A 27,379-nucleotide genomic window follows, 5' to 3' on the forward strand; every position below is an offset into this window, starting at 1 on the left:
ATCATCCTGACTTGGAAATATATTGCCGTTCTTTCATCGTTACTGGGTCAAAATCCTGGAACTCCCTCCCTAACAGCACTGTGGGAGTACCTTCACCACACAGGCTGCAGCGGTTCAAGAAGGCGGCTCACCACCACCTTCTCAAGGGCAATTAGGGATGGGCAATAAATGCTGGCCTTGCCTGTGATGCCCACATCCCAAGAACGAATATAAAAAATAATAATGTATTACTGGAGTGCTCTGCATAGTAGGTTCATACCATATAAAGCATCTGAAAAAGTGCTTGCAGTCCCCAATGAATTATACATAATGCTTTTCAGTGCATCAGTAGAGAAAGGCTTTCTGTTTTCCATGCCATATTTTGTTAGCAATAATAAAAATCAATTCTCATTGCGCTGACTGGAATTTAATTGAATTCCAGTCTGTCTGTGACTAAGGAAGTCCACATGAGCCTACCATGTAATGACCTGAGAGTTGGTGCTTGCCTGAAGTTAATTGATTCTACTCAAAATCATTGGTTCAATTGCTGTTGTCAATCCACTGCCTTTTAAATTTTACCACCCCTTTAAATCTATGCTGTAAAATTACTGTCAAACAAGCAAGATTATGCTTACAGGGGCATTAGCTGCATGCTGTTGAAAACACCACCAGCTAGATTTTTACTCTCGAGGTATTCTAACATTAATCAAGAGCAAAGTAAGTTGATTTATATCTCTTTTGTGTCCATTGAGTCTTCTAGCATTACTTCTTCCTCCCCTTGTTTGGATTTCTCTGTCCTGAGATCACGGGTTGGAGACCAGCTCCCAGGGCCGCACCACGAGCTTCTTTTCAATTCAGCACGAGGAAAAATGCAACAGCACCCAATGTGATTGACTTCCACTTTAAAGAGCCTGGCCTCCCCTCACACTGGCTCCCCACAGCCGCATGGTTTCGAGATCAGGAACGCATTGTACAGGTGTACCTGCCTGTCCTGCACTCCACGGCATCCATTGTTCTACCCCTCCCCGCTTTTCCCCAGTCGATTTATTGCTCTAAGTTGTATCCTGTATCAAATGTACTTTGCCCTTATTTGCTGAAATATGGTTGCTTTAAGTAATAGGTGTTTGTTTAACTGGAACAAAAGCTGACAATATTGGATACGTCCTAGATGGGAGCATTGCTGCCAAAACCGTAAACATGATTAAAGAGGGCAAGTTGGCTCAGTGGGAGTGATCGTCACCTTCACCACCCGGGTGGTTACTTGGCGGAGCGGATCACCCGCCCATTGTTGAAAACAAGGAAAGGATGACAGAAGATACTGAGATTTAAGGGTTTCCATTGTGAGGAGACAGCCACAGAGCTGAATTTCTTTTCATTGGTGAACAGGTGGTGGTTTGGGGACTGTTTACCCAGGTTTTTAAAATGCTTGAGCCACATATTTTAAGTAGTGCCTTCGATTTGAATGGTGAACACAAAAGGACACAGGTTCAAAATTGATAAGTAGATATGAGATTTAGAAGAATTTTTTTCTCATAGAAGCAATGGATGTTCTTGCTACTGTTCCTATTCCCGAATCGCCTCCTCCTGCTCCTATTCCCGAATTGCCTTCTCCTGCTCCTATTCCCGAATCGCCTCCTCCTGCTCCTATTCCCGAATCGCCTTCTCCTGCTCCTATTCCCGAATAGCCTCCTCCTGCTCCTATTCCCAAATCGCCTCCTCCTGCTCCTATTCCCAAATAGCCTCCTCCTGCTCCTATTCCTGAATCGCCTTCTCCTGCGCCTATTCCCGAATAGCCTTCTCCTGCTCCTATTCCCAAATCGCCTCCTCCTGCTCCAATTCCCGAATAGCCTTCTCCTGCTCCTATTCCCGAATCGCCTCCTCCTGCTCCTATTCCCGAATCGCCGCCTCCTGTTCCTATTCCCGAATCACCTCCTCCTGCTCCTATTCCCGAATGGCCTCCTCCTGTTCCTATTCCTGAATCTCCTCCTCCTGCTCCTATTCCCGAATAGCCTCCTCCTGCTCCTATTCCCAAATCGCCTCCTTCTGCTCCTATTCCTGAATCGCCTCCTCCTGCTCCTATTCCCGAATTGCCTCCTCCTGCTCCTATTCCCGAATTGCCTCCTCCTACTCCTATTCCCGAATCGCCTTCTCCTGCTCCTATTCCTGAATAGCCTCCTCCTGCTCCTATTCCCAAATCGCCTCCTCCTGCTCCTATTCCTGAATCGCCTCCTCCTGCTCCTATTTCCGAATCGCCTTCTCCTGCTCCTATTCCTGAATAGCCTCCTCCTGCTCCTATTCCCAAATCGCCTCCTCCTGCTCCTATTCCCGAATTGCCTCCTCCTGCTCCTATTCCTGAATTGCCTCCTCCTACTCCTATTCCCGAATCGCCTTCTCCTGCTCCTATTCCTGAATAGCCTCCTCCTGCTCCTATTCCCAAATCGCCTCCTCCTGCTCCTATTCCCGAATCGCCTTCTCCTGCTCCTATTCCCGAATAGCCTCCTCCTGCTCCTATTCCCAAATCGCCTCCTCCTGCTCCTATTCCCGAATTGCCTCCTCCTGCTCCTATTCCCAAATTGCTTCCTCCTACTCCTATTCCCGAATCGCCTTCTCCTGCTCCTATTCCTGAATAGCCTCCTCCTGCTCCTATTCCCAAATCGCCTCCTCCTGCTCCTATTCCCGAATCGCCTCCTCCTGCTCCTATTCCCGAATAGCCTCCTCCTGCTCCTATTCCTGAATCGCCTTCTCCTGCTCCTATTCCTGAATAGCCTTCTCCTGCTCCTATTCCCGAATCGCCTCCTCCTGCTCCTATTCCCGAATAGCCTTCTCCTGCTCCTATTCCCGAATCGCCTCCTCCTGCTCCTATTCCCGAATCGCCGCCTCCTGTTCCTATTCCCGAATTGCCTCCTCCTGCTCCTATTCCCAAATAGCCTTCTCCTGCTCCTATTCCCGAATAGCCTCCTCCTGCTCCTATTCCCGAATTGCCTCCTCCTGCTCCTATTCCCGAATTGCCTCCTCCTGCTCCTATTCCCGAATTGCCTCCTCCTGCTCCTATTCCCGAATTGCCTCCTCCTACTCCTATTCCCGAATAGCCTCCTCCTACTCCTATTCCTGAATTGCTCCTTCCATTCCTATTCCTGAATAACTTATTCCTGAATGATTTACTCTTTTCCTTTAAGTCAACACTTTCACAGGAGAAGGAGAGAGAAAGGGAAAATATGTTAACAAAAAATAATTTAAAATTTTTAAGAAGCTGCATCTGCCTCTATGGACGGCCAAGTGGCATTAATGTTTTCTCCCCTTTTTATCCTCTTTACTCTGTCTATCTCATATTTTACTCTCTTTCCCTTCCTCTCCACAGCTACACCTGCCTGTGGGAGTTACCACAATGGAGATGGGCCTGTCCGATGCATGAGATCTCCCACCCCCCCCCCACCCGCCCACTGAATGTGGGAGAGTCCGCATGTCTGAGTATAACAGTTAGAACAAGGAAATAAGATTGAGGTCAGAATTGGTAAACTGAGATTTAATAAGTTCTGTTGCTAATGCCTACCAGCATTTGGTAGCCTATGAAACATGTCTGAAGATTCTGCCTTGCAGGTACAATATTTTGCTACTATTGATACTCGTGCCCTACACGTGCTGTTTCGATTAGGATCTGAACTTTAATCTGAACCAGCTCCAGACTCCCAAGAGTTTTTCAAGTGAGCTAGCGTAACTTTTCAGCTTTTCTGGAAATAATCCATAGCACTGCTTTCAAGAAGCCCTGATATTTTTCTTGAAATGGTAGTTCAATCAGGTTCTCCTCAGGAAATTCCAAAACTTTAACCTTTCGGGGTCACTAGCAGCAACAGACAGTTTCTTGTCTTGAATACTGACCTCTGTTCATTTCCAATCCAAACAAAGTATCTGATGCTATCTATTTGTATACCTTGGAGCTTTTGAAATTAACCTCCCCCCGCCCCCCCGCCCCCCCAGATCAACAGAAGCAACTCCATTCATTGCCACATTTTGTGCAGTTTAAGAATAGTTTTCAAAGAAGTACTCTGGTTGCTTTTAAAGTTGCACTCTTATATTTTTCTCTTATTTTACGTTCGAACTACTGCCCCTTCCATCCCCGGCTCCATTCAGCCAGGGGGCCAGAACATTATGGAGTGCAAGGGCCATGAAGAGGTCCACGGCTTGCGTCCTTCCCCCACACCACTTGGTGGTCCCTCTGCCAGACAAGAGCAGCAAGTTCAAGTGACAATCAGGCCTCTGGCTGCGAGTTAAGCACTCAACCGTGCCAACCCTTTATTTTCCCCCAAATGCTTTCCTTCTTATGATCCTGACCAAAGGTCTGTGTAGCACTCGCTGTTTATTTTAGCCCTGATTTTCTTCATTTGACCCAACTGCAGATCGTGCGTTCTGTTGCACAGTCTCCTCGAGTCAGGAAAGCCACATCGTCTGTCCGCGACAGTTGTGAAATGCACCCAGTGACTCTTCATCGGGACTTGGGATTGCAGCTTTCAATCTCCTCCTCTTCGTGAAACCCAACATCCCACCATGATGAACTGCTCTGTCTATGGCCTGGACAAGCACTGATAAAAGCACCACCATCAGTGAAAGGTAAATATGAGAAAAAAAAGACTTGCGCCTTTCACAACTTCAGGACCTCCCAATGCGCTTTACAGCCAATGAAGTACTTTTTGAAGCGTAGTCACTGTAGTAATGTAGAAAACCCGGCAGCCAATTTGCGCACAGCAAGCTCCCACAAACAGCGATCTAATAATGACCAGATAATCTGTTTTTTAGTGATGTTGATTGAGGGATAAATATTGGCCAGGACACCGGGGATAACTCCCCTGCTCTTCTTCAGAACAGTGCCATGAGATCTTTTATGTCCACCTGAGAGAGTAGACAGGGCCTCAGCTTAATGTCTCATCCAAAAGACGGCACCTCCGACAGTGCAGCACTCCCTCAGTACTGCACTGGTGTGTCAGCCTAGAATTTTTGTGCTCAGGTTGCTGGAGTGGGAATTTGAAGCCACAACCTTCTGACTCACAAGCAAGGGTGCTACCAACTGAGCCACAGCTGACATAAGCATTCAATTGAATGCTATCCAAATCTCTGAGGAAGGCAAGCTTCGCATAGGAGAGTTGTCAGTGGTGTTCTGAAGGACACTGTCCAAAACATGAACCTGTCTTTTTTTTCGCCTTGGGTCAGTGGGTAGCACTCTAGGGTTCAGATCCCACTCCAGAGGATTGAACACAAAATTTAAGCTATGACTCGAGTGGGCTGCTGCACTGTCGGAGGTGGCGTCTTTTGGATGAGATGTTAAACTGAGGCCCTGTCTGCCCTCTTGGGTGGATGTAAAAGATTCTAGGGTGTTATTTTGAAGATGAGTGGGTGAGTTTCTCCCCGGTGTCCTGGGCCAATGTTTATCCCTCAAGCAACATGACTAAAACAGATGATCTGGTTATTATCTCATTGCTGTTTGTGGAATCCTGCTGTGCGCAAATTGGGTGCTGTGTTTCCTACATTACAACAGTGACTGCACTTCAGTTAAAGGGACTTTTGAAGTGTAGTCACTGTTGTAATGTAGAAAAATGTGGCAGCAAATTTGCGCACAGCAAATCAAATCTGAACCGTTCCTTGACGAAAAGACCCAGCAAATGGTCAAATTCACTAATGGTAACTGTGGTTCTGTGGTTCTTCTGACAAGCCTGGAAAGGTGTTAAGAAGGAGGAAGCTTGTAAGGTTTGCAGATGACCGCATGGTTGCACGTCAGTGTCAATCCCTACTCTGCACAGACTCTAGATGAATGTTCATGTGAAGTGATTTGTACCTTGCTGTTCCAGGGGTCAAGCAGTTGAACTGCATACTTTATTTACAAATAGTACGGATCTCCATTCTGCACCACCAATCCTTACTAAGCACGGAGTGGTACAGAGCGGAGACCAGGTCCATTTGCAAATGTTGAGTGCTTGACTTCAATCAGAAAAAAATGTAGCAATCATCGATTCAGCATGTGTTTCCAATCTAAGTGTTGGTGAGTAAGATGCTTTAACCCTTAACATGGTACAAGTGAGACTATCGGTCTAGAAACACTCTTCTGTGGAACTGCTAACAGGTATATTTTATTATCACATTGCTGTTTGTGGGAGCTTGCTGTGCGCAAATTGGCTGCCACGTTTCCTACATTACAACAGTGACTGCACTTCAAAAAGTACTTCATTGTCTGTGAAGTGCTTTGAGACGTCCTGAGGTCGTGAAAGGATCTATAGAAATGCAAGTACTTTTTTTACTTTTCTTTCTTTCATTTTTTTCTTTTCATTTCTTTCTTTCTTTCTTTCTTTCTTTCTTTCTTTCTTTCTTTCTTTCTTTCGTTTATGTTTATCCTTCCACACCAGCTTTCTTTCACTCATTTTCTCCTGCCCGCCCCTCCTTTCCAGCTGGTTTTGACTCCTTGCTGAGGTACAGTTCCACAGGTCTGGTCACCACACTTTAGGAAAGATGTGAAGGCCCTTGAGAGGGTGCAGAGGAGATTTACCAGAATGGTTCCGGGGAAGGGGGATCTTAGCTACAAGGACAGGTTGGAGAAGCTGGATTTGTTTTCATTAGAGCAAAGGAGGTTGAGGGGTGATTTGATAGAGGTGTACAAGATTATGACAGGTTTGGATAGGCTAGACGGGGAAAAGCTGTTCCCACTAGTTGATGGTACAAGGACTAGGGGACACAGATTTAAGGTTTTGGGCAAGAGATACAGGGGGGACGTGAGGAAAAACTTTTTTACGCAGCGAGTGGTGAGGACCTGGAACTCGCTGCCAACGGAAGTGGTGGAAGCGGAGACACTCAATGTTTTCAAAGGGAGACTGGATAGGCACTTGAGGGAAATAAACTTGCAGGGCTACGGGGATAGAGCGGGGGAATGGGACTGACTGGATTGCTCTACAGAGAGCCGGCACAGACTCAATGGGCCAAATAGCCTCCTTCTGTGCCGTTATGACTCTATGGGCTGGATTTTCCAAGCCCCGAGGAGGCGGGCATGGAGGCGGGACAGCCGGTAAATTCGGAGAAAGTGGCGGCAGATGGCAAAGCTGCCCCCATCCCGCCTCCGTGCCCTTTTGCGGGATATTGACACGACAAGCAGCTGTCCCGCCTCCAACTCACCTCCATTCACAAAATCCAGCCCTATGACTCTATGAGGCGGCAATCACCTTGCAGGATCTTGTCCAAATGTCCATTACTAATGTGCAAGCCTCGCCAGTGAGTGTCATCAGGCTACTTGACCGCAGGGGCCACTGTTAGGCCAAATCCAGTCCTTGCCCAGTGCTTCCCATGCAAGAGGTCCCAGGACAATGATCAGGAGTGGGAATCCTGGCCCATTTTCCCCTTCGGTACCTGGGGCACTGAGGCCAATTGCAATGCCCTTGTGAACAACCTGGCAGAAATCATCGAACTCAGCACAGTCCAGAAAACAAATCGGAACCTTTCATTCTCTCCAATCAGGTTTCCAACCCGCCACAATACCGAAACGGCTCTCATCAAAGTCACAAATGACGTCCTTTGTGACTGTGACAAAGGTAAACTATCCCTCCTCGTCCGTCTTGACTTGTCTGCAGCCTTTGACACGGTTGACCACTCCATCCTTCTCCAACGGCTCTCCACCATCATCCAGCTGGGTGGGACTGCACTCATAGAAAACATAGAACATAGAAAAATAGGAGCAGGAGTAGGTCATTTGGCCCTTCGAGCCTGCGCCACCATTCAATATGATCATGGCTGATCCTCTATCTCAATACCATATTCCCGCTCTCTCCACATACCCCTTGATGCCTTTTGTGTCTAGAAACCTAGCTATCTCCTTCTTAAATATATTCAGTGATCTTAATTATATTCAGTGAACTCGCCTGGTTCCATTCTTATCTATCTTATTGTAGCCAGAGAATCGCCTGCACTGACTTCTCTTCCCGCTCCCACATCATTACCTCTAGGGTCCCCCAAGGATCTATCCTTGGCCCCCTCCTATTTCTCATCGACATGTTGCCCCTTGGTGACATCATCCGAAAACTCGGCATCAGTTTCCACATGTACGCTGACGACACCCAGCTCTACCTCACCACCACTTCTCTCAACCCCTCCACGGTGTCTAAATTGTCAGACTGCTTGTCCGACATCCAGTTCTGGATGAGCAGAAATTTTCTCCAATTAAATATTGGAAAGACCAAAGCCATTGTTTTCGAACCCCGCCACAAACTCCGTTCCCTAGCCACTGACTCCCACCCTCTCCCTAATATCTGTCTGAGGTTGAAGCCCACTGTTCGCAACCTTGGTGTCATTTTTGGCCCTGAAATGAGCTTCCAACCACATATCCGCAGCATAACTAAGACCGTCTACTTCCACCTCCGTAATATCGCCTGAGTGTCCGCCCTTGCCTCCGCTGCTGAAACCCTCATCCATGCCTTTGTTACCTCTCGACTTGACTATTCCAACGCAGTCCTGGCTGGCCTCCCACATTCTACCCTATGTAAACTTGAGGTCACCCAAAACTCTGCTGTCCGTATCCTAACTTGCACCAAGTCCCGTTCTCCCATCTCCCCTGTGCTTGCTGACCTACATTGGCTCCCGGTTAAGCAGCGCCTCCATTTCAAAATTGTTTGCAAATCCCTCCAAGGCCTCGCCCCTCCCTATCTCTAATCTCCTTCAGCCCCACAACCCCCCCCGAGATATCTGCGCTCCTCTAATTCTTCCCTCTTGATCATCCCTGATTATAATCGCTCAACCATTGGTGGCCGTGCCTTCTGTTGCCTAGGCCCTAAGCTCTGGAATTCCCTGCCTAAACCTTTCCGCCTCACTACCTCTCTTTCCTCCTTTAATACGCTCCTTAAAACCGACCTCTTTGACTAAACTTTTGGTCATCTGCCCTAACTTATCCTTATGCGGCTCGGTGTCAATTTTTTGTCTTATTACACTCCTGTGCAGCACCTTGGGACGTTTTGCTACATTAAAGGCGCTATATAAATACAAGTTGTGGTTGTTGTTGTTGTCAGGCTCGACAAATTACTGGATAAACTCACGAATGGTAACTTTGTGATCCTGAGTTCCCAACGGGGAGCTGCAGTCACAGGAAGCATGAATCAGAGGATCGGGGCTACAGTCTCGCAGCCCTTGTATCTGACTCATGATTCCTTCGAACTCAGCTTCTGTATGGGTAGTGTAGAATTACATCTGCTGATCCCGACCTGACCTGTTTTGACTTTAAGCATTAGAGATTGACCTAATTGTGTATATGATGTAATCTCCAGTGTCTGGGATATCGACTGGCTTAAAATTTAAAGGAAGAAAGAAAGCAAAAGCGCTTTTCGCGAACTCTGGGTGTCCCAAAGCGCTTTACAGCCAATTAAGTACTTTTGAAGTGTGGTCACTGTTGTAAATGTAGAAAATGTGGCAGCCAATTTGCGCACAGCAAACAGCAATGTGAGTCTTAGCTGTGGCTCCGTTAGCAGCACTCTTGTTTCTGAGTCATGAAGGTTCGCGGGTTCTAAATCCCACTCCAGAGACTTGAGGGTAAAAATCTAGGCTGACACTCCAGTGCAATGCTGAGGGAGTGCTGCATTGTCAGAGGTGCTGTGTTTTGGATGAGACGTTAAACTGAGGTCCCATCTACACTCTCAGGTGGACATAAAAGACCCCATGGCACTATTTTGAAGAAGAGCAGGGGAGTTATTCTCGGTGTCCTAGCCAATATCTATCCCTCAATCAACAGCACTAAAAAAAACATATTATCTGGTCATTATCACATTGCTGTTTGTGGGAGCTTGCTGTGCGCAATTTAAAATTTTTTTTTATTCATTGATGGGATGTGGGCGTCGCTGGCTGGCTAGGCCTGCATTTAGTGCCCATCCCTAATTGCCCTTGAGAAGATGGTGGTGAGCTGCCTTCTTGAACCGCTGCAGTCCATATGGTGTAGGTGCACCCACAATGCTGTTAGGAAGGGAGTTCCAGGATTTTGGCCCAGCGACAGTGAAGGATCGGCGATACAGGTCCAAGTCAGGATGGTGTGTGGCTTGGAGGGGAACTTGTAGGTGGTGATGTTCTCATGCGTCTGCTGCCCTTGTCCTTCTAAGTGGTAGAGGTCGCGGGTTTGGAAGGTGCTGTTGAAGGAGCTTTGGCGAGTTGCTGCAGTGCATCTCGTAGATGGTACACACTGCAGCCACAGTGCGCCGGTGGTGGAGGGAGTGAATGTTGAAGGTGGTGGATGGAGTGCCAATCAAGCGGGCTGCTTTGTCCTGGATGGTGTCGAGCTTCTTGAGTGTTGTTGGAGCTGCACTCATCCAGGCAAGTGGAGAGTATTCCATCACACTCCTGACTTGTGCCTTGTAGATGGTGGAAAGGCTTTGGGGAATCAGGAGGTGAGGCACTCGCCGCAGAATTCCCAGCCTCTGGCCTGCTCTTGTAGCCACAGTATTTATATGGCTGGTCCAGTTCAGTTTCTGATCAATGGTAACCCCCAGGATGTTGATAGTGGGGGATTCAGCGATGGTAATGCCATTGAATGTCAAGGGGAGATGGTTAGAGTCTCGCTTGTTGGAGATAGTCATTGCCTGACACTTGTGTGGTGCGAATGTTACTTGCCACTTGTCAGCCCAAGTCTGAATGTTGTCCAAGTCTTGCTGCATATGGACACGGACTGTGTCAGTATCTGACGAGTCTCGAATGGTGCTGAACAGTGTGCAATCATCAGCGAACATCCCCACTTCTGACCTTATGATGGAGGGAAGGTCATTGATGAAACAGCTGAAGATGGTTGGGCCTAGGACACTGCCCTGAGGAACTCCTGCAGTGATGTCATGTGATTGAGATGAATGACCTCCAACAACCACAGCCAACTTCCTTTGTCCTAGGTATGATTCCAACCAATGGAGAGTTTTCCCCTTGATTCCCATTGACTTCAGTTTTGCTAGGGCTCCTTGATGCCACACTCGATCAAATGCTGCCTTGATGTCAAGGGCAGTCACTCTCACTCACCTCTTGAGTTCAGCTCTTTTGTCCATGTTTGGACCAAGGCTGTAATGAGGTCAGGAGCTGAATGGCCCTGGTGGAACCCAAACTGGGCGTCAGTTAGCAGGTTATTGCTGAGTAAGTGCCGCTTGATAGCACTGTCGACGACACCTTCCATCACTTTGCTGATGATTGAGAGTAGACTGATGGGACGGTAATTGGCCGGGTCGGATTTGTCCTGCTTTTTGTTAGACAGGACATACTTGGGCAATTTTCCACATTGCCGGGTAGATGCCAGTGTTGTAGCTGTACTGGAACAGCTTGGCTAGGGGCGCAGCTAGTTCTGGAGCACAAGTCTTCAGTACTATTGCCGGAATGTTGACTGCCGTGTTCCCTACATTAGAGCAGTGACTACACTTCCAAAGTTCTTCATTGGCTGTAAAGTGCTTTGGGACGTCCTGAGGTTGTGAAAGGCGCTATATAAATGCAAGACTTTCTTTTTTCTTTTAATGACTAGATAATCGATTTTTGTGATTTTGTTTGGGATAAATATTGGCCAGGAAACCAGGGAGAGCTCAGCTGTTCTTCTTCAAAATAGTGCCATGGGATTCTTTGGGGGGAAATTTGTTATTGCCCTGTGTGGGGCGCTAAATTTAGAAATCTTGAAAAATTAGTGCCTGGCGCTAATGAGTCTGAGGTTCCCCTAAATTGGCTGTTAGTGCTCCAAGAGAGAGCTGGAGCACTAAATCAAGCGCTAATGACCTCATTCGGGCGCTACAGGGGGCACTACCAGCAGAGCGATAATGAATTTCAGGTGCTATGTAATCGGGAATGATCCTTCACACTGGCTCCTTCCAGCTCTTAAAGGGGAGGTTGCATCATTGTGCAGATCCTCATTATCAGCATTGCTGGCTGTGAAGGTGAAATGCAAGCAACTCAATCCCCTGATCGTGATGGCTGATCCCACTCCCCCATGGCGAGAACTCGTCATTTCATGGACGAGGCATTGGTCGCGGGAGTGGAGCGAAGGAGGACAGTGCTGTTCCTGGACACAGGAAGGAGGCCATTGCCCCAGGTCTTCAGGGCAATGTGGAGGGACGTGGCCCAGGAGGCCTCGGCCAGTGGTGTGGTCGTACGCAGCCTGACACAGTGCCGCAAGAAATTCAATGACCTCACTCGGGTGGTCAAGGTGAGTACATGCTTCAACAGGTCCTACATATCAGCATCTCTCACCCTGTACACACGGCACAAAGCACCACACCCCCACCACTCACCCACCAAGCATCTGCACCTACTTAAAATCACATCCACATCTCACGCCTTGCCTACAATCATAGCTATTCAAGTACTGCAGGCATATCTACTAAACACATGTCTGGACTCACACACATTCGTTTTGCTTGCAGGCCAAGATGGCCCACAATAGGAGGGAGCAGCAGAGAACAGGTGGGGGTGATGCGCAGCCCCAGCAGCTTTCAGACCTGGAGGAGCGAGTGCTGCGACTCACTGGGCAGCAGGTGGTGGGCGCCGTGGCCCTCGGCAACGTCGACCCCCTTGGGGGCAGCAATAGCTTGCGCACGAGTTCTGCTGCACATGACTCGGGTGAGGCCCTCGGTAGGGAGGCGTTCACAAGAAGAGTGATGGGCTTGCACATGAAGATGATAGGTGCAATGGCAAGGGTGCCTGAGAGCCTATTGCCAATAGTAAGGAGCGTGGAGGAGTCCGCCTCAAACATTGCACAAGGCTCTGCGCACACCATGGAGCCCATCATTTCCACTCTGCAGAGGATAGTGGACTCCCAGAGAGACCGTGCAGATCCAAACCTCATGACGCGTGTCATGAGCGATCTGGCAGCTTCCATTGCAGCACAGGTGGAAGCTACACAATGTCTTAGTGCTGTAATGTAGTCAATGGTTGCTGCCTTCCAGTCTCAGGCTGCTCTCATGCAGTATCTGAACCGGAACGGGACCAACATCCTTGCGGGGAGGTTTGCTAGTACTGTTGTGGGGGTGTTTAAACTAACTTGGCAGGGGGATGGGATATGGAGTGGAGTTATAGTAGGGGTTGATGCACAGCCAAATATAGAGGAAAAAACAAGTCAGCCTGGAAGGCAGAGCAAATATGTAACGGCACAAGGGAGTATGGCAAGGCTGGATGGCATTTATTTTAATGCAAGGAGTCTTACGAGTAAGGCAGATGAATTGAAGGTTTGATGAACACATGGGTGTATGATATTGTTGCTATCACAGAGACATGGTTGAGGGAGGGGCAGGACTGGCAGCTCAATATTCCGGGGTATAGAATCTTCAAGCGAGACAAAGGGGGGTGTAAAAGAGGAGGGGGTGTCGCAATATTAATCAAGGAGTCAATTACTGCTGTAAGGAGGGATGATATCTTAGCAGATTCCTCCAATGAGGCCATATGGGTAGAACCTAAAAACAAAAAGGGGCAAGCACTTTGCTGGGAGTATACTATAGGCCCCCAAACAGTCAGTGGGAGATAGAGGAACAGATATGTAGGCAAATCTCAGAGAAGTGTAGAAATAAAAGGGTAATAATAGTGGGGTATTTCAACTTCCCCAATATTAACTGGGATAGTCAGAGTGTGAAAGGCTTAGAAGGTGCGGAATTCTTAAAGTGCATCCAGGAGAGCTTTTTGAACCAGCATGTGGAAAGTCCTACAAGAGAGGAGGCAGTACTGGACCTAATTCTAGGGAATGTAGCCAGGCAAGTGGTAGAAATGTCAGTAGGAGAGCATTTTGGTGACAGTGACCATAATTCGGTGAGATTTAAGGTAGTCATAGAAAAGGACAAAGATGGACCGAAAATAAAGGTTCTAAATTGGGGAAAGGCCGATTTTAATATGATAAGGCAGGATCTGGCTAAAGTGGATTGGGATAAGCTACTTGTAGGAAAATCCACATCAGAGCAGTGGGAGTCTTTCAGAAAGGAAATAGAGAGAGTACAACGCCAACATGTTCCCGTAAAGGTCAAGGGTGGGAGTATAGAAAGTGCAGGGGGGTACTTAAAAAAGGAATTAGGAGAGCGAAGAGGGGGGCATGAAAAAACACTGGCGGGCAAAATAAAGGAAAAGTCCCAAGGTGTTTTATAAGTATATTAAGGGCAAGAGGATAACCAGGGAAAGAATAGGGCCCATTATGGAACAAAGTGGCAATCTGTGTGTAAACATAGAAACATAGAAACATAGAAGATAGGAGCAGGAGTAGGCCATTCGGCCCTTCGAGCCTGCTCCGCCATTCAATGTGATCATGGCTGATCATCCAAACTCAGTACCCTGTCCCCGCCTTTTCCCCATATCCCTTGATCCCTTCAGCCTCAAGAAACATATCCAACTCTTTCTTGAATATATTTAATGAACTGGCCTCCACCGCCCTTTGTGGCAGAGAATTCCACAGGTTCACCACTCTCTGGGTGAAGAAATTCCTCCTCATTTCAGTCCTAAATGGCTTACCCCTTATCCTTAGACTATGACCCCTGGTTCTGGACTCCCCGGCCATGAGAAACATCCTTCCTGCATCTAGTCTGTCCAGACCTGACAGAATTTTATAGGTCTCGATGAGATCCCCTCTCAATCTTCTAAACTCCAGTGAGTATAAGCCCAATCAACACAATCTCTCCTCATACATCATTCCTGCCATCCCAGGGATCAGCCTGGTGAATCTTCGCTGCACTCCCTCCATGGCAAGAACGTTCTTCCTCAGGTATGGTGACCAAAACTGCACACAATACTCAAGGTGCGGTCTCACCAAGGCCCTGTACAACTGTAGCAAGACATCCTTGTTCCTGTACTCAAACCCTCTTGCTACGAAGGCCAACATACCATTTGCCTTCTTAACCGCCTGCTGCACCTGTATGCTTACCTTCAGCGACTGGTGCACAAGGACACCCAGGTCTCTTTGCACTTCCCCTCCTCCCAATCTATTGCCATTCAAATAATAATCTGCCTTCCTGTTTTTGCCAGCAAAGTGGATAACCTCACATTTATCCACATTCTAGTGCATTTGCCATGTTTCTGCCCAATCACCCAACCTGTCCAAATCGTACTGGATTTTCCCGACATCCTCCTCGCAGCTTACCCTCCCGCCCAGCTTTGTGTCGTCTGCAAATTTGGAGATATTACATCCAATTCCCTCATCCAGATCATTAATATATATTGTGAACAGCTGGGGTCCTAGGACCGATACTTGCGGTACCCCACTAGTCACTGCCTGCCACTCGGAAAACGACCCGTTTATTCCAACTCTTTGCTTTCTGTTCTCCCTTATCTATTTTACCAGTTACATCCTCAAAAGATTCCAGTAGATTAGTCAAGCATGATTTACCTTTTGTAAATCCATGTTGACTTTGTCCGATCCTGTCACTGCTTTCCAAGTGCTCTGCTATTACATCTTTTATAATAGACTCTAGCATTTTCCCCACTACCGATGTCAGGCTTACCGGTCTATAATTCCCCGCTTTTTCTCTACCACCTTTTTTGAATAGTGGGGTAACATTAGCTACCCTCCAATCCATGGGTACCGTTCCAGAGTCTATCGAGTTCTGGAAGATGATCAGTAGTGCATCTACTATCTCTAGGGCCACTTCCTTAAGTACCCTGGGATGTAGACCATCAGGCCCTGGGGATTTATCGGCCTTCAGTCCCATCAATTTTCCTAACACCATTTTCCTACAAATACTGATTTCTTTCAGTTCCTCGCTTTCATCCGACCCTATGTTCCCCGGCATCTCTGGGAGGTTATTTGTGTCCTCCTTTGTAAAGACAGAACCAAAGTATGCATTTAGTTGGTCTGCCATTTCCTTGTTTCCCATTATAAATTCCCCCGATTCTGACTGCAAGGGACCTACGCTTGACTTCACTAATCTTTTTCTCTTCACATATCTATAAAAGCTTTTACAGTCAGTTTTTATGTTCCCTGCTAGCTTACTCTCATATTCTATTTTCCCTTTCTTAATTAATCCCTTTGTCCTCCTTTGTTGAATCCTAAACTGCTCCCAATCCTCAGGATTATTGCTTTTTCTAGCCAATTTATATGTCCTCTCCTTGGATCTTATGCTATCCCTAATTTCCCTTGTTAGCCACGGTTGAGTCATCTTTGTTGTTTTATTTTTGCGCCAAACTGGGATGAACAAATTCTGTAGCTCATCCATTCGGTCTTTGAATGTTTGCCATTGCCTATCCACCGTCAACCCTTTGAGCGCCATTCCCCACTCAATCCTGCCCAACTCGCTCCTCAGACCATCGTAGTTTCCTTTATTTAAATTGAGGACACTTGTCTCTGAGTCAACTACTTCATTCTCCATCTTAATGAAGAATTCGATCATATTATGATCGCTCCGACCCAAGGGGCCTCGTACAACAAGATTGCTAATTAATCCTTTCTCGTTACATAATACCCAGTCTAAGATGGCCTGATCTCTGGTTGGTTCCTCGACATATTGGTCCAGGAAACCATCCCGTAAACACTCCAGGAATTCCTCCTCCACAGTATTGTTACTAATTTGGTTGGCCCAATCTATATGTAGGTTAAAGTCACCCATGATGACTGCTGTGCCCTTATTGCACGCTTCTTTAATTTCCCTTTTAATGCCATCCCCAACCTCCACCTTACTGTTTGGAGGTCTATATACCACTCCCACTAATGTTTTTTTCCCTTTAGTATTTCTCAATTCTACCCATACAGATTCCACATCATCAGAGCTAATATCCTTCATTACAATTGTATTAATCCCTTCTTTAACCAGTAATGCTACCCCACCTCCCTTTCCTTTTTGCCTATCTTTCCTGAATATCGAATACCCCTGGATGTTGAGTTCCCAGTCTTGGCCATCCTTGAGCCACGTTTCTGTAATCCCAACCAAATCGTATTCGTTTACCTCTATTTGCGCAGCCAATTCATCCACCTTATTACAAATGCTCCTCGCATTAAGACACAAAGCCTTCAGGCTTGTTTTTTTAACGCTCTTAGACCTATTAGAATTATTATTTACTGTGGCCACGTTTGATTTAAACCGTTGATTTCTCTGACTGCCACTTTTGTTTTTCTCCTTCCTATCTTTTGCTTTTATCCCTGTTTTCCTTTCCTCTGTCTCCCTGTTCAGGTTCCCAACCCCCTGCCATTTTAGTTTAAACCCCCCCGAACAGTGCTAGCAAACCTCCCCGCAAGGATATTTATCCCGCTCTGGTTCAGGTGCAACCCGTCCGACTTGTACAAGTCCCACCTTTCCCAGAAGCAGGCCCAGTGATCCAGGAAACTAAAGCCCTCCCTCCTGCACCAACTCTTTAGCCATGCATTCATCTGCTCTATCCTCCTATTCCTATGCTCACTAGCACGTGGCACTGGGAGTAATCCAGAGATTACTACCTTTGAGGTCCTGCTCTTTAATCTGCTACCTAGCTCCCTAAATTCTTGTTGCAGGACCTCATCCGTCTTCCTACCTATGTCGTTGGTCCCAATGTGAACCACGACCTCTGCCTGTTCCCCCTCCCCCTTCAGAATGCCCTGCAGCCGTTCAGTGACATCCTTGACCCTGGCACCAGGGAGGCAACAAACCATCCTGGAGTCACGCCTACGGCCACAGAACCGTTCCCCTTACGATAGAATCCCCTACCACTATTGCTCTCCCACTCTTTTTCCTCCCTTCCTGAGCAGCAGCAACACCCCCGGCGCCAGGAAGTTGGCTGCTGCTGCCTTCCTCTGGTGAGTCATCCCCCTCAACAGTATCCAAATTGGTATACCTGTTTAAAAGGGGGACGGCCACAGGGGTCTCCTGCACTACCTGCCTGCTTCTACTGCTCCAGCTGGTGAGCCGGAAGATGTAGGTGAGGTTTTAAATGAATATTTTTGCATCTATGTTCACTATGGAGAAGGACGATGTAGGCATAGAAGTCAGGCAGGGGGATTGTGATATACTTGAACAAATTAGCATTGAGAGGGAGGAGGTACTAACGGTTTTAGCAGGCTTAAAAGTGGATAAATCCCCCAGGCTCAGGATGTATCCCAGGCTGCTGTGTGAGGCAAGGGAGGAGATTGCAGGGGCTCTGACACAAATTTTCAGAACCTCTCTGGCCACAGGGGAGGTGCCAGAGGACTGGAGGACAGCTAAGATAGTAAGTACCATTATTCAAGAAGGGTAGTAGGGATAAACCAGGAAATTACAGGCCAGTGAGCCTAACATCAGTGGTAGGGAAATTATTGGAAAAAATTCTGAGGGACAGAATTAGTCTTCACTTGGAGAGGCAAGGATTAATTAAAGATAGTCAGCATGGCTTTGTCAGGGGGAGATCATGTCTAACCAAGTTGATTGAATTTTTCAAGGGGGTAACTAGGTGTGTGGATGAGGGTAGTGCAGTTGATATAGTCTACATGGTCTTCTGTAAGGGTTTTGATAAAGTCCTGCATGGGAGACTGGTCAAGAAGGTAAAAGCCCATGGGATATAGGGCAATTTGGCACATTGGATCCAAAATTGGCTTAGTGGCTGGAGGCAGAGGGTGATGGTCGAAGGTTGTTTTTGTGACTGGAAGCCTGTGTCCAGTGGGGTACCGCAGGGATCGGTGCTGGGTCCCTTGCTGTTTGTAGTGTACATTAATGATTTAGATATGAATGTAGGAGGTATGATCAGTAAGTTCGCAGATGACACGAAAATTGGTAGAGTGGTAAATAGCGAGGAGGGAAGGCTCAGGCTACAGGGCGATATAGATGGGTTGGTCAGATGGGCAGAACAATGGCAAATGGAATTTAACCCTGAAAAGTGTGAGGTGATGCATTTTGGGAGGTCTAACAAGGCAAGGGAATACACAATGAATGGTAGGATCCTAGGGAGGACAGAGGATCAGAGGGACCTTGGTGTGCATGTACATAGATCCCTGAAGGCAGCAGGACAGGTAGATAAGGTGGTTAAAAAGGCATATGGGATATTTGCCTTCATTAGTCGAGGCATTGAATATAAGAGCAGTGAGGTTATGATGGAGCTGTACAAAATGCTAGTTAGGCCACAGCTGGAACTCACTGCCTGAAAGGTGGTAGAGGCAGGAACCCTCACAACATTCAAGAAGCATTTAGATGAGCACTTTAAATGCCATAGCATACAAGGCTACGGACCAAGTGCTGGAAAATGAGATTAGAATAGACAGGGCTTGATGGCCTGCGTGGACACGATGGGCCGAAGGACCTCTTTCTGTGCTGTATAAATCTATGACTCTATGAGTATCAGCTTGATGCCATGAAAGCTCTGACTGCTGCCACCATCGCTGGGTCCACCACAGTCCACCGGGGCTTTCACGGTGTTGCAGCAGGCCAGCAATCTGTGCAGCAACAGATTGCTAGTGATGCTGAGGTGCTGCCCCGGGGGAGTGGCAGTGTGTCAATGGAGCAGGAAGCTGCTGTCCCCTCTCAGGGTGACAGCATTCCTGCTCCCACCACTGCCACTCCGTCATTGCCCTTGCCACTGCCTGTCATCCAGTCAGCCCAGACTGCCGCCGCCCAACCTGAGGTGGTGCAGTCTACAGCCGGGCCCTCCAGGTCCAGAGCTGTGCCTCATTTCAGCTTTGGGGCGTGGTATGGAATGAGAAATTGATGGAATGATGGGGACTGGATGAGCAACCGGGAAGTGGCCTCGAATTCATTGGAACCGAAGTCTGATGAGGCAGTGGACAGCCCTTCCACAAGGCCGATGGAGTGGCTGGATCCTCCGTCGCTGGTGCTTGTGCTCCTGTTCCTCCTCCTCTTCCTCATCCTCGTCCTCCTCCTCCTCCTCTTCTTCCTCCTCCGGAGGTGGTCCCGTAATCCCTGGTGGCAATGGCTACGCCCTCATGATGCCCATGTTGTGTAGCCTGCAGCAAACCATGACAAAAAGGGATACCCACTCAGCCGAATACTGGATGGCTCCTCCCGAATGATCATGGCAGCGGAACCATTGCTTGAGCATTCCGATGGTCTGCTCAGTGATGTTCCAGGTGGCAGCATGTCTCTCATATACAGTGTTGGTCACGAGTGCTGGGGTTGCGGAGAGGAGTCATGAGCCAGGTGGGGAGCGGCTAGCCCTGGTCTCCCAACAGCCATCCGCTAGGTTGATGTGATGGCTGGAACAGAGCCGGCACAGGATGAAGGCATTGTGGCTGCTGCCAGGATAGCGGGCATTGACGGTGAGCATGCGCTGTGTGTGTGCACATTAAGTGAGTGGTAGCCTTTGCGGTTACGGAATACCTCAAGATTGTTATGAGGTGCCCGTAAAGTAACGTGGGTGCAGTCAACGGCGCCCTGCACCATGGGGAAGTCCGCTATCCTGGCAAAGCCACATGCACGCTTGTCCTGCTTCTCTCTGGTCATGGACAAGGAAATGTAGTCCCTTCTCCTTCTGTAGAGAGCGTCTATGTCCTTCCGGATGCCGCAATGGACGGCGAACTGCGATATGTTAGATATGTCTCCTGTTGCACACTGGAAGGATCCACTGCTGTTGAAATTGAGGCCAACAGAGACCTTAATGCCACTGAGAGAGACGTGGTGGTCCTGATTTGAGGCTCGAGGTCTGGCTGCAGGAGGTTGCAGAGCTCTGTGACCACCTCCTTGGTGAAGCGGAGCTTTCTAAGACACTGCTCCTCTGTGAGATTGATGTAGGAGTAATGCTGCCGGAATACCCTGGGAGGGTAAGGCCTCCTGTTGAGAGCCCTGTTGGACCTCCTCCCTCTGGCCACATTTTGCAATCTTTCTCTCTGCCTCCGCTGCCTCTGACGGTGATGCTGGAGGGTGAGGTCCAGTGCCAGTACAGCCCCCATTAAAGGATGGAAATGATGCACAATCAAATGTAACCCAAATGAAAGTGATGAATTTTTCTCAGCCAGAATACTCCTTCAAGTTGAAAACGCTCAAGTCGCTCAAAACACCTGTTTGCTTTTGTCAAATTGACAAGGCAGCATTCTTTGTTGACTAAAAAACAAACCGGATGTTGACAGCCTTTATATTGCGCTTCTCCAGCGCTCATCCGCATTCCGCCTCCTCTACCTGTCGTTGCTAACGGCAGGCGCTCAGGCAGGGGGCGAGAGTGAATTTCAGAGCTGGGGCGCTGCGCACCCGGATGACATCAGAATCTCCGGGCGCAGCAGGTCGTGGCGCAAGTGGTTACTGCCGCCGCAAACCTCCAGCTTAATTTCGTGGGCGTCGGTACTATCGCCGCACCCGGTCGCAAAGCTGGTAGCGCCCCCCCCTTAGCACCCCCCCCCCCCGTAGGCACTAACGAGAGGCGCTAAGGTGCCCAATTTCTTTCCCTTTATGTCCAACTGAGGGGGCCTCTGTTTACCGTCTCATCTGAAAGACGGCACCTCTGACTGTGCGGCACTCCCTCAGTACTGCACTGGAGTGTCAGCCCAGATTTTTGTGCTCAAGTCTCTGAAGTAGGACTGGAACCCATGACTTTCTGACTACAAGGTGAATGTGCTATCAACTGAGTCGTGGCTAAAACTGTGGCAGAATAAAGGATGACAGCGTGAGTAGATTTAAAAGTCATCCGTTCTTTTTATTGTTAAGTAAGTTTTAGGCATTTAATAGCACGGTTTAAGGTAAATAATTTACAATAATATAAAGCTATTCCTGTTATACATGAGTGGCTTTATTACTGTAGTGTTAGTTTATTTCAGCGCCATAATTTTTTAACAGAAGACTTGGCACAGGGAGAGTGGACCTGCTGACAGTCTAATAGTTAACGATAAACTTTAAAAGATGTATTTGTGTGATATTGGGAGTTTGAACATTTCCATATATAATGATGCCATTGCAGAAGATGCCAAAGACCTTTTAACATTACGACGATATATGAGTAATTGTGAATCAGTCACCTAATGATATTCCCTGTACTTTCGGTGTGCAGCTAGATACGATGAAAAGTCCTTGCTACCCATCGTAAACATCAGTTTAGTGGTTTTCTAAATTTGCATCAATGATTTTCACAAAATTATTTATTAAAGGTTATGCTTATTTGTGCCCATAACACAAAAAGGGTCATTTTAGAAGCTTATACTTTAATAAATAGGGATGTATGACTCACAGTTGGCACAGTGTCGTTGTTGGATCTGTTACTATCTGCTTTTCACATGTTGTAGCTTTGCAGGTGATGTTTCAGAGCACTAGGATGATCCGATGTTTCCTCTTATCCATTCTGGAATTCTCTCAAGTTGTTTCCCTTTTCAGTCAGTGGCTTGCAATCCTGACTTGTCTGGGCAGCTACAGGATGTGACCAAAATGTTTAAACTGTTTGAAACAATGATTCACCATCGCTTCAATTACAAAGATTACTCGTCCATAAATTCTTCTTTTTTGATGGAGAAAATTAAAACATTGGGTTGAATGCAACCTACTCAACATTTGCAAGTGAGTCACTCGTCCTACCCTGCACATTTACCCGTTCAAAAATGTTATCTATATGGCATTTGCCCGTATAATTACTCACTCACCTACACACTTGTCCATCCAATCAGCCACTTTTTAAGAAGACCAATCGCTCACGCTTCCAGCTCAAATGCAAATGCATCCATTGAACTTTGGAGGTTAGCACAATAAGACTCAAGGTTAGACATGCTCAAACTGTGAAGCAACAGAGTCTGGGAGGCAATACTGACCAGCAAGAGCAGCTGACTTATCTTCTGCCCTAGGAGGACAGTCCAACTGATGCACTGTGCTGTCTCTCAGCTCACCTGAAAAAGAGGAAGCGCATATATTGAGAGAAGCTTAAAGATAATCACATGAAGGCAAAAAAAAAACTTTTGCTTACACAATCTATGTCTGTTTCTGGTGCTGACATGCAGGAGCAGCTACAGTTAATGATGTTGTCTGTTTTCTTAAGGCGTTTCATCTCTCCTCAGTGCGATCTAGCAGATAGAAAAGACCAGCATCAGTGTTGTGCAATAGGAAATTCCACAGGGATCAGGCAGAGTCACTGAGCACTGTGTTGCAGTACCTCTCCTGAATGGTGCAGATGGTTGAGAAATTTATTTTTAGGGCCTCGAATGTCCTTCTGATAACACTGCAAACCAGAGTGGCTGCTTTAATATTCACCTGCAGCTGCACGGTAGTGGGGATGAAGTAATTCAACTCGGGATGTTACTTAGAATCATAGAATCATAGAAATTTACAGCGCAGAAGGAGGCCATTCGGCCCATCTTGCCTGTACCGGCCGACAAAGAGCTATCCACCCTAATCCCACTTTCCAGCACTTGGTCCGTAGCCCTGTAGGTTACGGCACTTCAAGTGCATATCCAAGTACTTTTTAAATGTGATGAGGGTCTCTGCCTCTACCACCCTTTCAGGCAGTGAGTTCCAGACCCCCACCACCCTCTGGGTGAAAACTTTTCTCCTCAAATCCCCTCTAAACCTCCGTTCAATTACTTTAAATCTGTGCCCTCTGGTTATTGACCCTTCTGCTAAGGGAAATAAGTCCTTCCTATCCACTCTATCTAGGCCCCTCATAATTTTGTACACCTCAATTAGGTCTCCCCTCAGCCTCTTCTGTTCCAAAGAAAACAACTCCAGTCTATCCATTCTTTCCTCATATCTCAAATTCCCCAGCCCAGGCAACATCCCCGTCAATCTCCTCTGCACCCTCTCCAGTGCAATCACATCCTTCCTGTAATGTGGTGACCAGAACTGCACGCAGTATTCTAGCTGCGGCCTAACTAGTGTTTTATACAGTTCAAGCATCACCTCCCTGCTCTTATATTCTGTGCTTCAGCTAATAAAGGCAAGTATCCCGTATACCTTCTTAACCACCTTATCTACCTGTCCTGTTACATTCAGGGATCTGTGGACATGCACTCCAAGGTCTCTCTGTTCCTCTGCACTTTTCAGTGTCCTACCATTTATTGTGTATTCCCTTGCCTTATTAGCCCTCCCCAAATGCATTACTTCACACTTCTCCAGATTGAATTCCATTTGCCACTGTTCTGCCCACCGGACCAGTCCATTGATATCTTCCTGCAGTCTATAGCTTTCTTCTTCATTATCAACCAGACGGCCAATTTTTGTATCATCTGCAAACTTCTTAATCAAACTTCCTCCATTCAAGAAAGGAGAGAGAGAAAAAGCAGGGAACTACAGGCCAGTTAGCCTGACATCAGTTGTCGGGAAACTGCTGGAAGCATTTCAGTGGAATGTGGAATCAAGTCACTTAGAACATCAAAACATGATTAGGCAGAGTCAACATGGTTTTATGAAAGGGAAATCGAGTTTGACAAATTAATTAGAGTATTTTGAGGATGTAACTGTTAGGGTAGATAAAGGAGAAGCAGTGGATGTAGTATATTTTGGATTTCTAAAAGGCATTCAATAAGGTGCTACATAAAAGGTTATTACACAAGATTAGGGCTCATGGGGTTGGGATAATATAGTAGCATGGATAAAGGATTGGTTAATGGACAGAAAACAGAGAGTAGGGATAAACGGATCTTTTTCAGGTTGGCAGGCTGTAACTGGTGGGTTGCCACAATGATCATTGTTGGGGCCTCAACTATTTACAATCTATATTAATGACCTAGATGAAGGGACCGAGTGTCATATCCAAGTTTGCTGATGATACAAAGCTAGGTGGAACAGTAAGTTGTGAGGAGAATACACAGAGTCTGCAAAGGGATATAGATAGACTAAGTGAGTGGGAAGTAAGGTGGCAGATGGAGTATAATGTAGGGAAATGTGAGGTTATTCACTTTGGTGGGAAGAATAGAAAAACAGAATATTTTTTAAATGGTGAGAAACTTTCAAATGTTGGTGTTCAGTGAGATTTGGGTGTCCTTGTGCAAGAAACACAGAAAGCTAGCATGTAGGTACAGCTAGCAATAAGGAAGGCAAAAGGCATGTTGGCCTTTATTGTAAGGGGTTGGAGTATAAGAGTAAGGAAGTCTTGCTAAAGAGTAAGGAAGTCTTGCTACAATTGTACAGGGCTTTGGTGAGACCACACCTGGAGTACTGTGTACAGTTTTGGTCTCCTTATCTAAGGAAGGATATACTTGTCTTGGAGGCGATGCAACGAAGGTTCACTAGATTGATTCCCGGGATGAGAGGGCTGTCCGATGATGAGAGATTGTGTAGAATGGGCCTATACTCTCTGGAGTTTAGAAGAATGAGAGGTGATCTCATTAAAACATACAAGATTCTGAAGGGGATTGACAGGGTAGATGCAGAGAGGTTGTTTCCCCTGGCAGGAGTGTCTAGAACTAGGGGGCATAGTCTCAGGATAAGGGGTCGGCCATTTAAGACTGAGATGAGGAGGAATTTCTTCACTCAGAGGGTTGTGAATCTTTTAGTATATTCAAGGCTGAGATAGATAGATTTTTGGACTGTAGGGGAGTCAAGGAATATGGAGATCGGGCGGGAAAGTGGAGTTGAGGTCGATGATCAGCCATGATCTTATTGAATGGCGGAGCAGGCTCGAGGGGCCGTATGGCCTACTCCTGTTCTTATTTCTTATGTTCTTGTGTTCTCAAGTCTAGATCATTGATATATATCACAAAAAGCAAAGGACCCAGTACTGAGCCTTGTGGAACCCCACTGGAAACAGCCTTCCAGTCACAAAAACACCCTTCGACCATTACCCTTTGTTTCCTGCCTCTGAGCAAATTTTGGATCCAACTTGCCACACTGCCTTGGATCCCATGGGCTTTTACTTTCATGACCAGTCTGCCATGCGGGACCTTGCTAAAATCCATATAGACTACATCAAACACACTACCCTCATTGACCCTCCTTGTTACCTCCTCAAAAAATTCAAGCAATTTAGTCAGACATGACCTTCCCTTAACAAATCCATACTGACTGTCCCTGTAATCCATGTCCCTCAGAATTTTTTCCAATAATTTTCCCAGCACTGAGGTTAAGTTGACTGGCCTGTAATTACTCGGTTTATCCCTTTCTCCCTTTTTAAGTAACGGTACCGCATTAGCAGTCCTCCAGTCCTCCAGCACCACACCTGTAGCCAGAGAGGATTGTAAAATGATGGTCAGAACCTCTGCTATTTCCTTTCTTACTTCTCCTAATAATCTGGGATACATTTCTTCCGGGCCTGGGGATTTATCCACTTTCATAGATGTTATACCTCTTAATACTTCCTCTTTCACTATATTTATTTCATCTCATGTTTCACATTCTTCCTCCCTGATTGCAATGTCTGCATCGTCCCTCTCTTTTGTGAAAACAAACGCAAACATTTCATTAAGAACCATACCCATGTCTTCCACCTCCACACACAGGTTATCTTTATGGTCCCTAAAAGGCCTTACTCTTACTTTAGTTATCCTCTTGCTCTTTATGTATTTATAACTTAGAACTACTGTCACCCAGCAGTGCAGCACTCCTATTGCAAGTAGCTGGGGGAGTGGAGATTGCGCGATAATGTAGACCCTGTGAACTGTTTCCAGGTAGTTGGCAAGCACATGTGTACTTATACTGCACGCAGCTCAGACTTGTTGTATCTTCAGAGGATGCCGACATTCTGTCTTGGTGGAATAAAATTGGAGATTGAGGTCCAAGTACAGAAATCACTAAAAGCTAGTGGACAGGAACAAAAAGTAATGAAAAAGGCTAATGGAATGTTGGCCCTTATCTCAAGAGGGCTGGAATACACAGGGATGGAAGTTATGTTACAGTTATATAAAGCTCTGGTTAGATCCCAGTTTTTTTACTTTTCATCCCTGGGATGTGGGCGTTGCTGGCAAGGCCAGCATTTATTGCCCATCCCTAATTGCCCTTGATAAGGTGGTGGTGAGCCGCCTTCTTGAACCGCTGCAGTCCGTGTGGTGAAGGTACTCCCACAGTGTTGTTAGGGAGGGAGTTCCAGGATTTTGACCCAGCAACGATGAAGGATCGGCGATATATTCCCAAGTCAGGATGGTGTGTGACTTGGAGGGGAACTTGGAGGTGGTGGTGTTCCTGTGTGCCTGCTGCCCTTGTCCTTCTAGGTGGGAGAGGTCGCTGGTTTGGGAGGTGTTGCCGAAGAAGCCTTGGTGAGTTGCTGCAGTGCATCTTGTAGTTGTTACACACTGCAGCCATGGTACGCCGGTGGTGGAGGGAGTGAATGTTTAAGGTGGTGGATGGGGTGCCAATCAAGTGGGCTGCTTTGTCCTGGATGGTATTGAGCTTCTTGAGTGTTGGAGCTGCACTCATCCAGGCAAGTGGAGATTATTCCATCACACTCCAGACTTGTGCCTTGTAGATGGTGGAAAGGCTTTGGGGAGTCACGACATGAGACACTCACCACAGAATACCCAGCCTCTGACCTGCTCTTGTAGCCATAGTATTTATGTGGCTGGTCCAGTTAAATTTCTGGTCAATGGTGACCCCCCCAGGATGTTGATGTTGGGGGATTCCGTTAAATATCAAGGGGCAGTGGTTAGACGCTCTCTTGTTGGAGATAGTCATTGCCT

The 27,379-nt window shown here is 47.0% G+C and overlaps 1 protein-coding gene across 1 annotated transcript in view; it reads left to right on the forward strand.

Annotated features, from left to right (window-relative positions):
• The first annotated feature begins 1,176 nt into the window (after nucleotides 1–1,176).
• Nucleotides 1,177–27,379, forward strand: part of LOC147124038 (uncharacterized) — a 44,887-nt gene continuing 18,684 nt past the window's right edge. The window contains exons 1-2 of the mRNA XM_086002753.1: nucleotides 1,177–1,202; nucleotides 1,773–4,584. Coding sequence (XP_085858879.1) covers nucleotides 1,177–1,202; nucleotides 1,773–3,117 — 1,371 coding nt within the window. The 3' untranslated portion in view covers nucleotides 3,118–4,584. The remainder of the gene's footprint in view (nucleotides 1,203–1,772; nucleotides 4,585–27,379) is intronic.

The sequence above is a fragment of the Somniosus microcephalus genome, chromosome 1, assembly GCF_052327205.1.
Source record: "Somniosus microcephalus isolate GS21.2 chromosome 1, FLI_Smic_1.0, whole genome shotgun sequence".
NCBI lineage: Eukaryota > Metazoa > Chordata > Chondrichthyes > Squaliformes > Somniosidae > Somniosus > Somniosus microcephalus.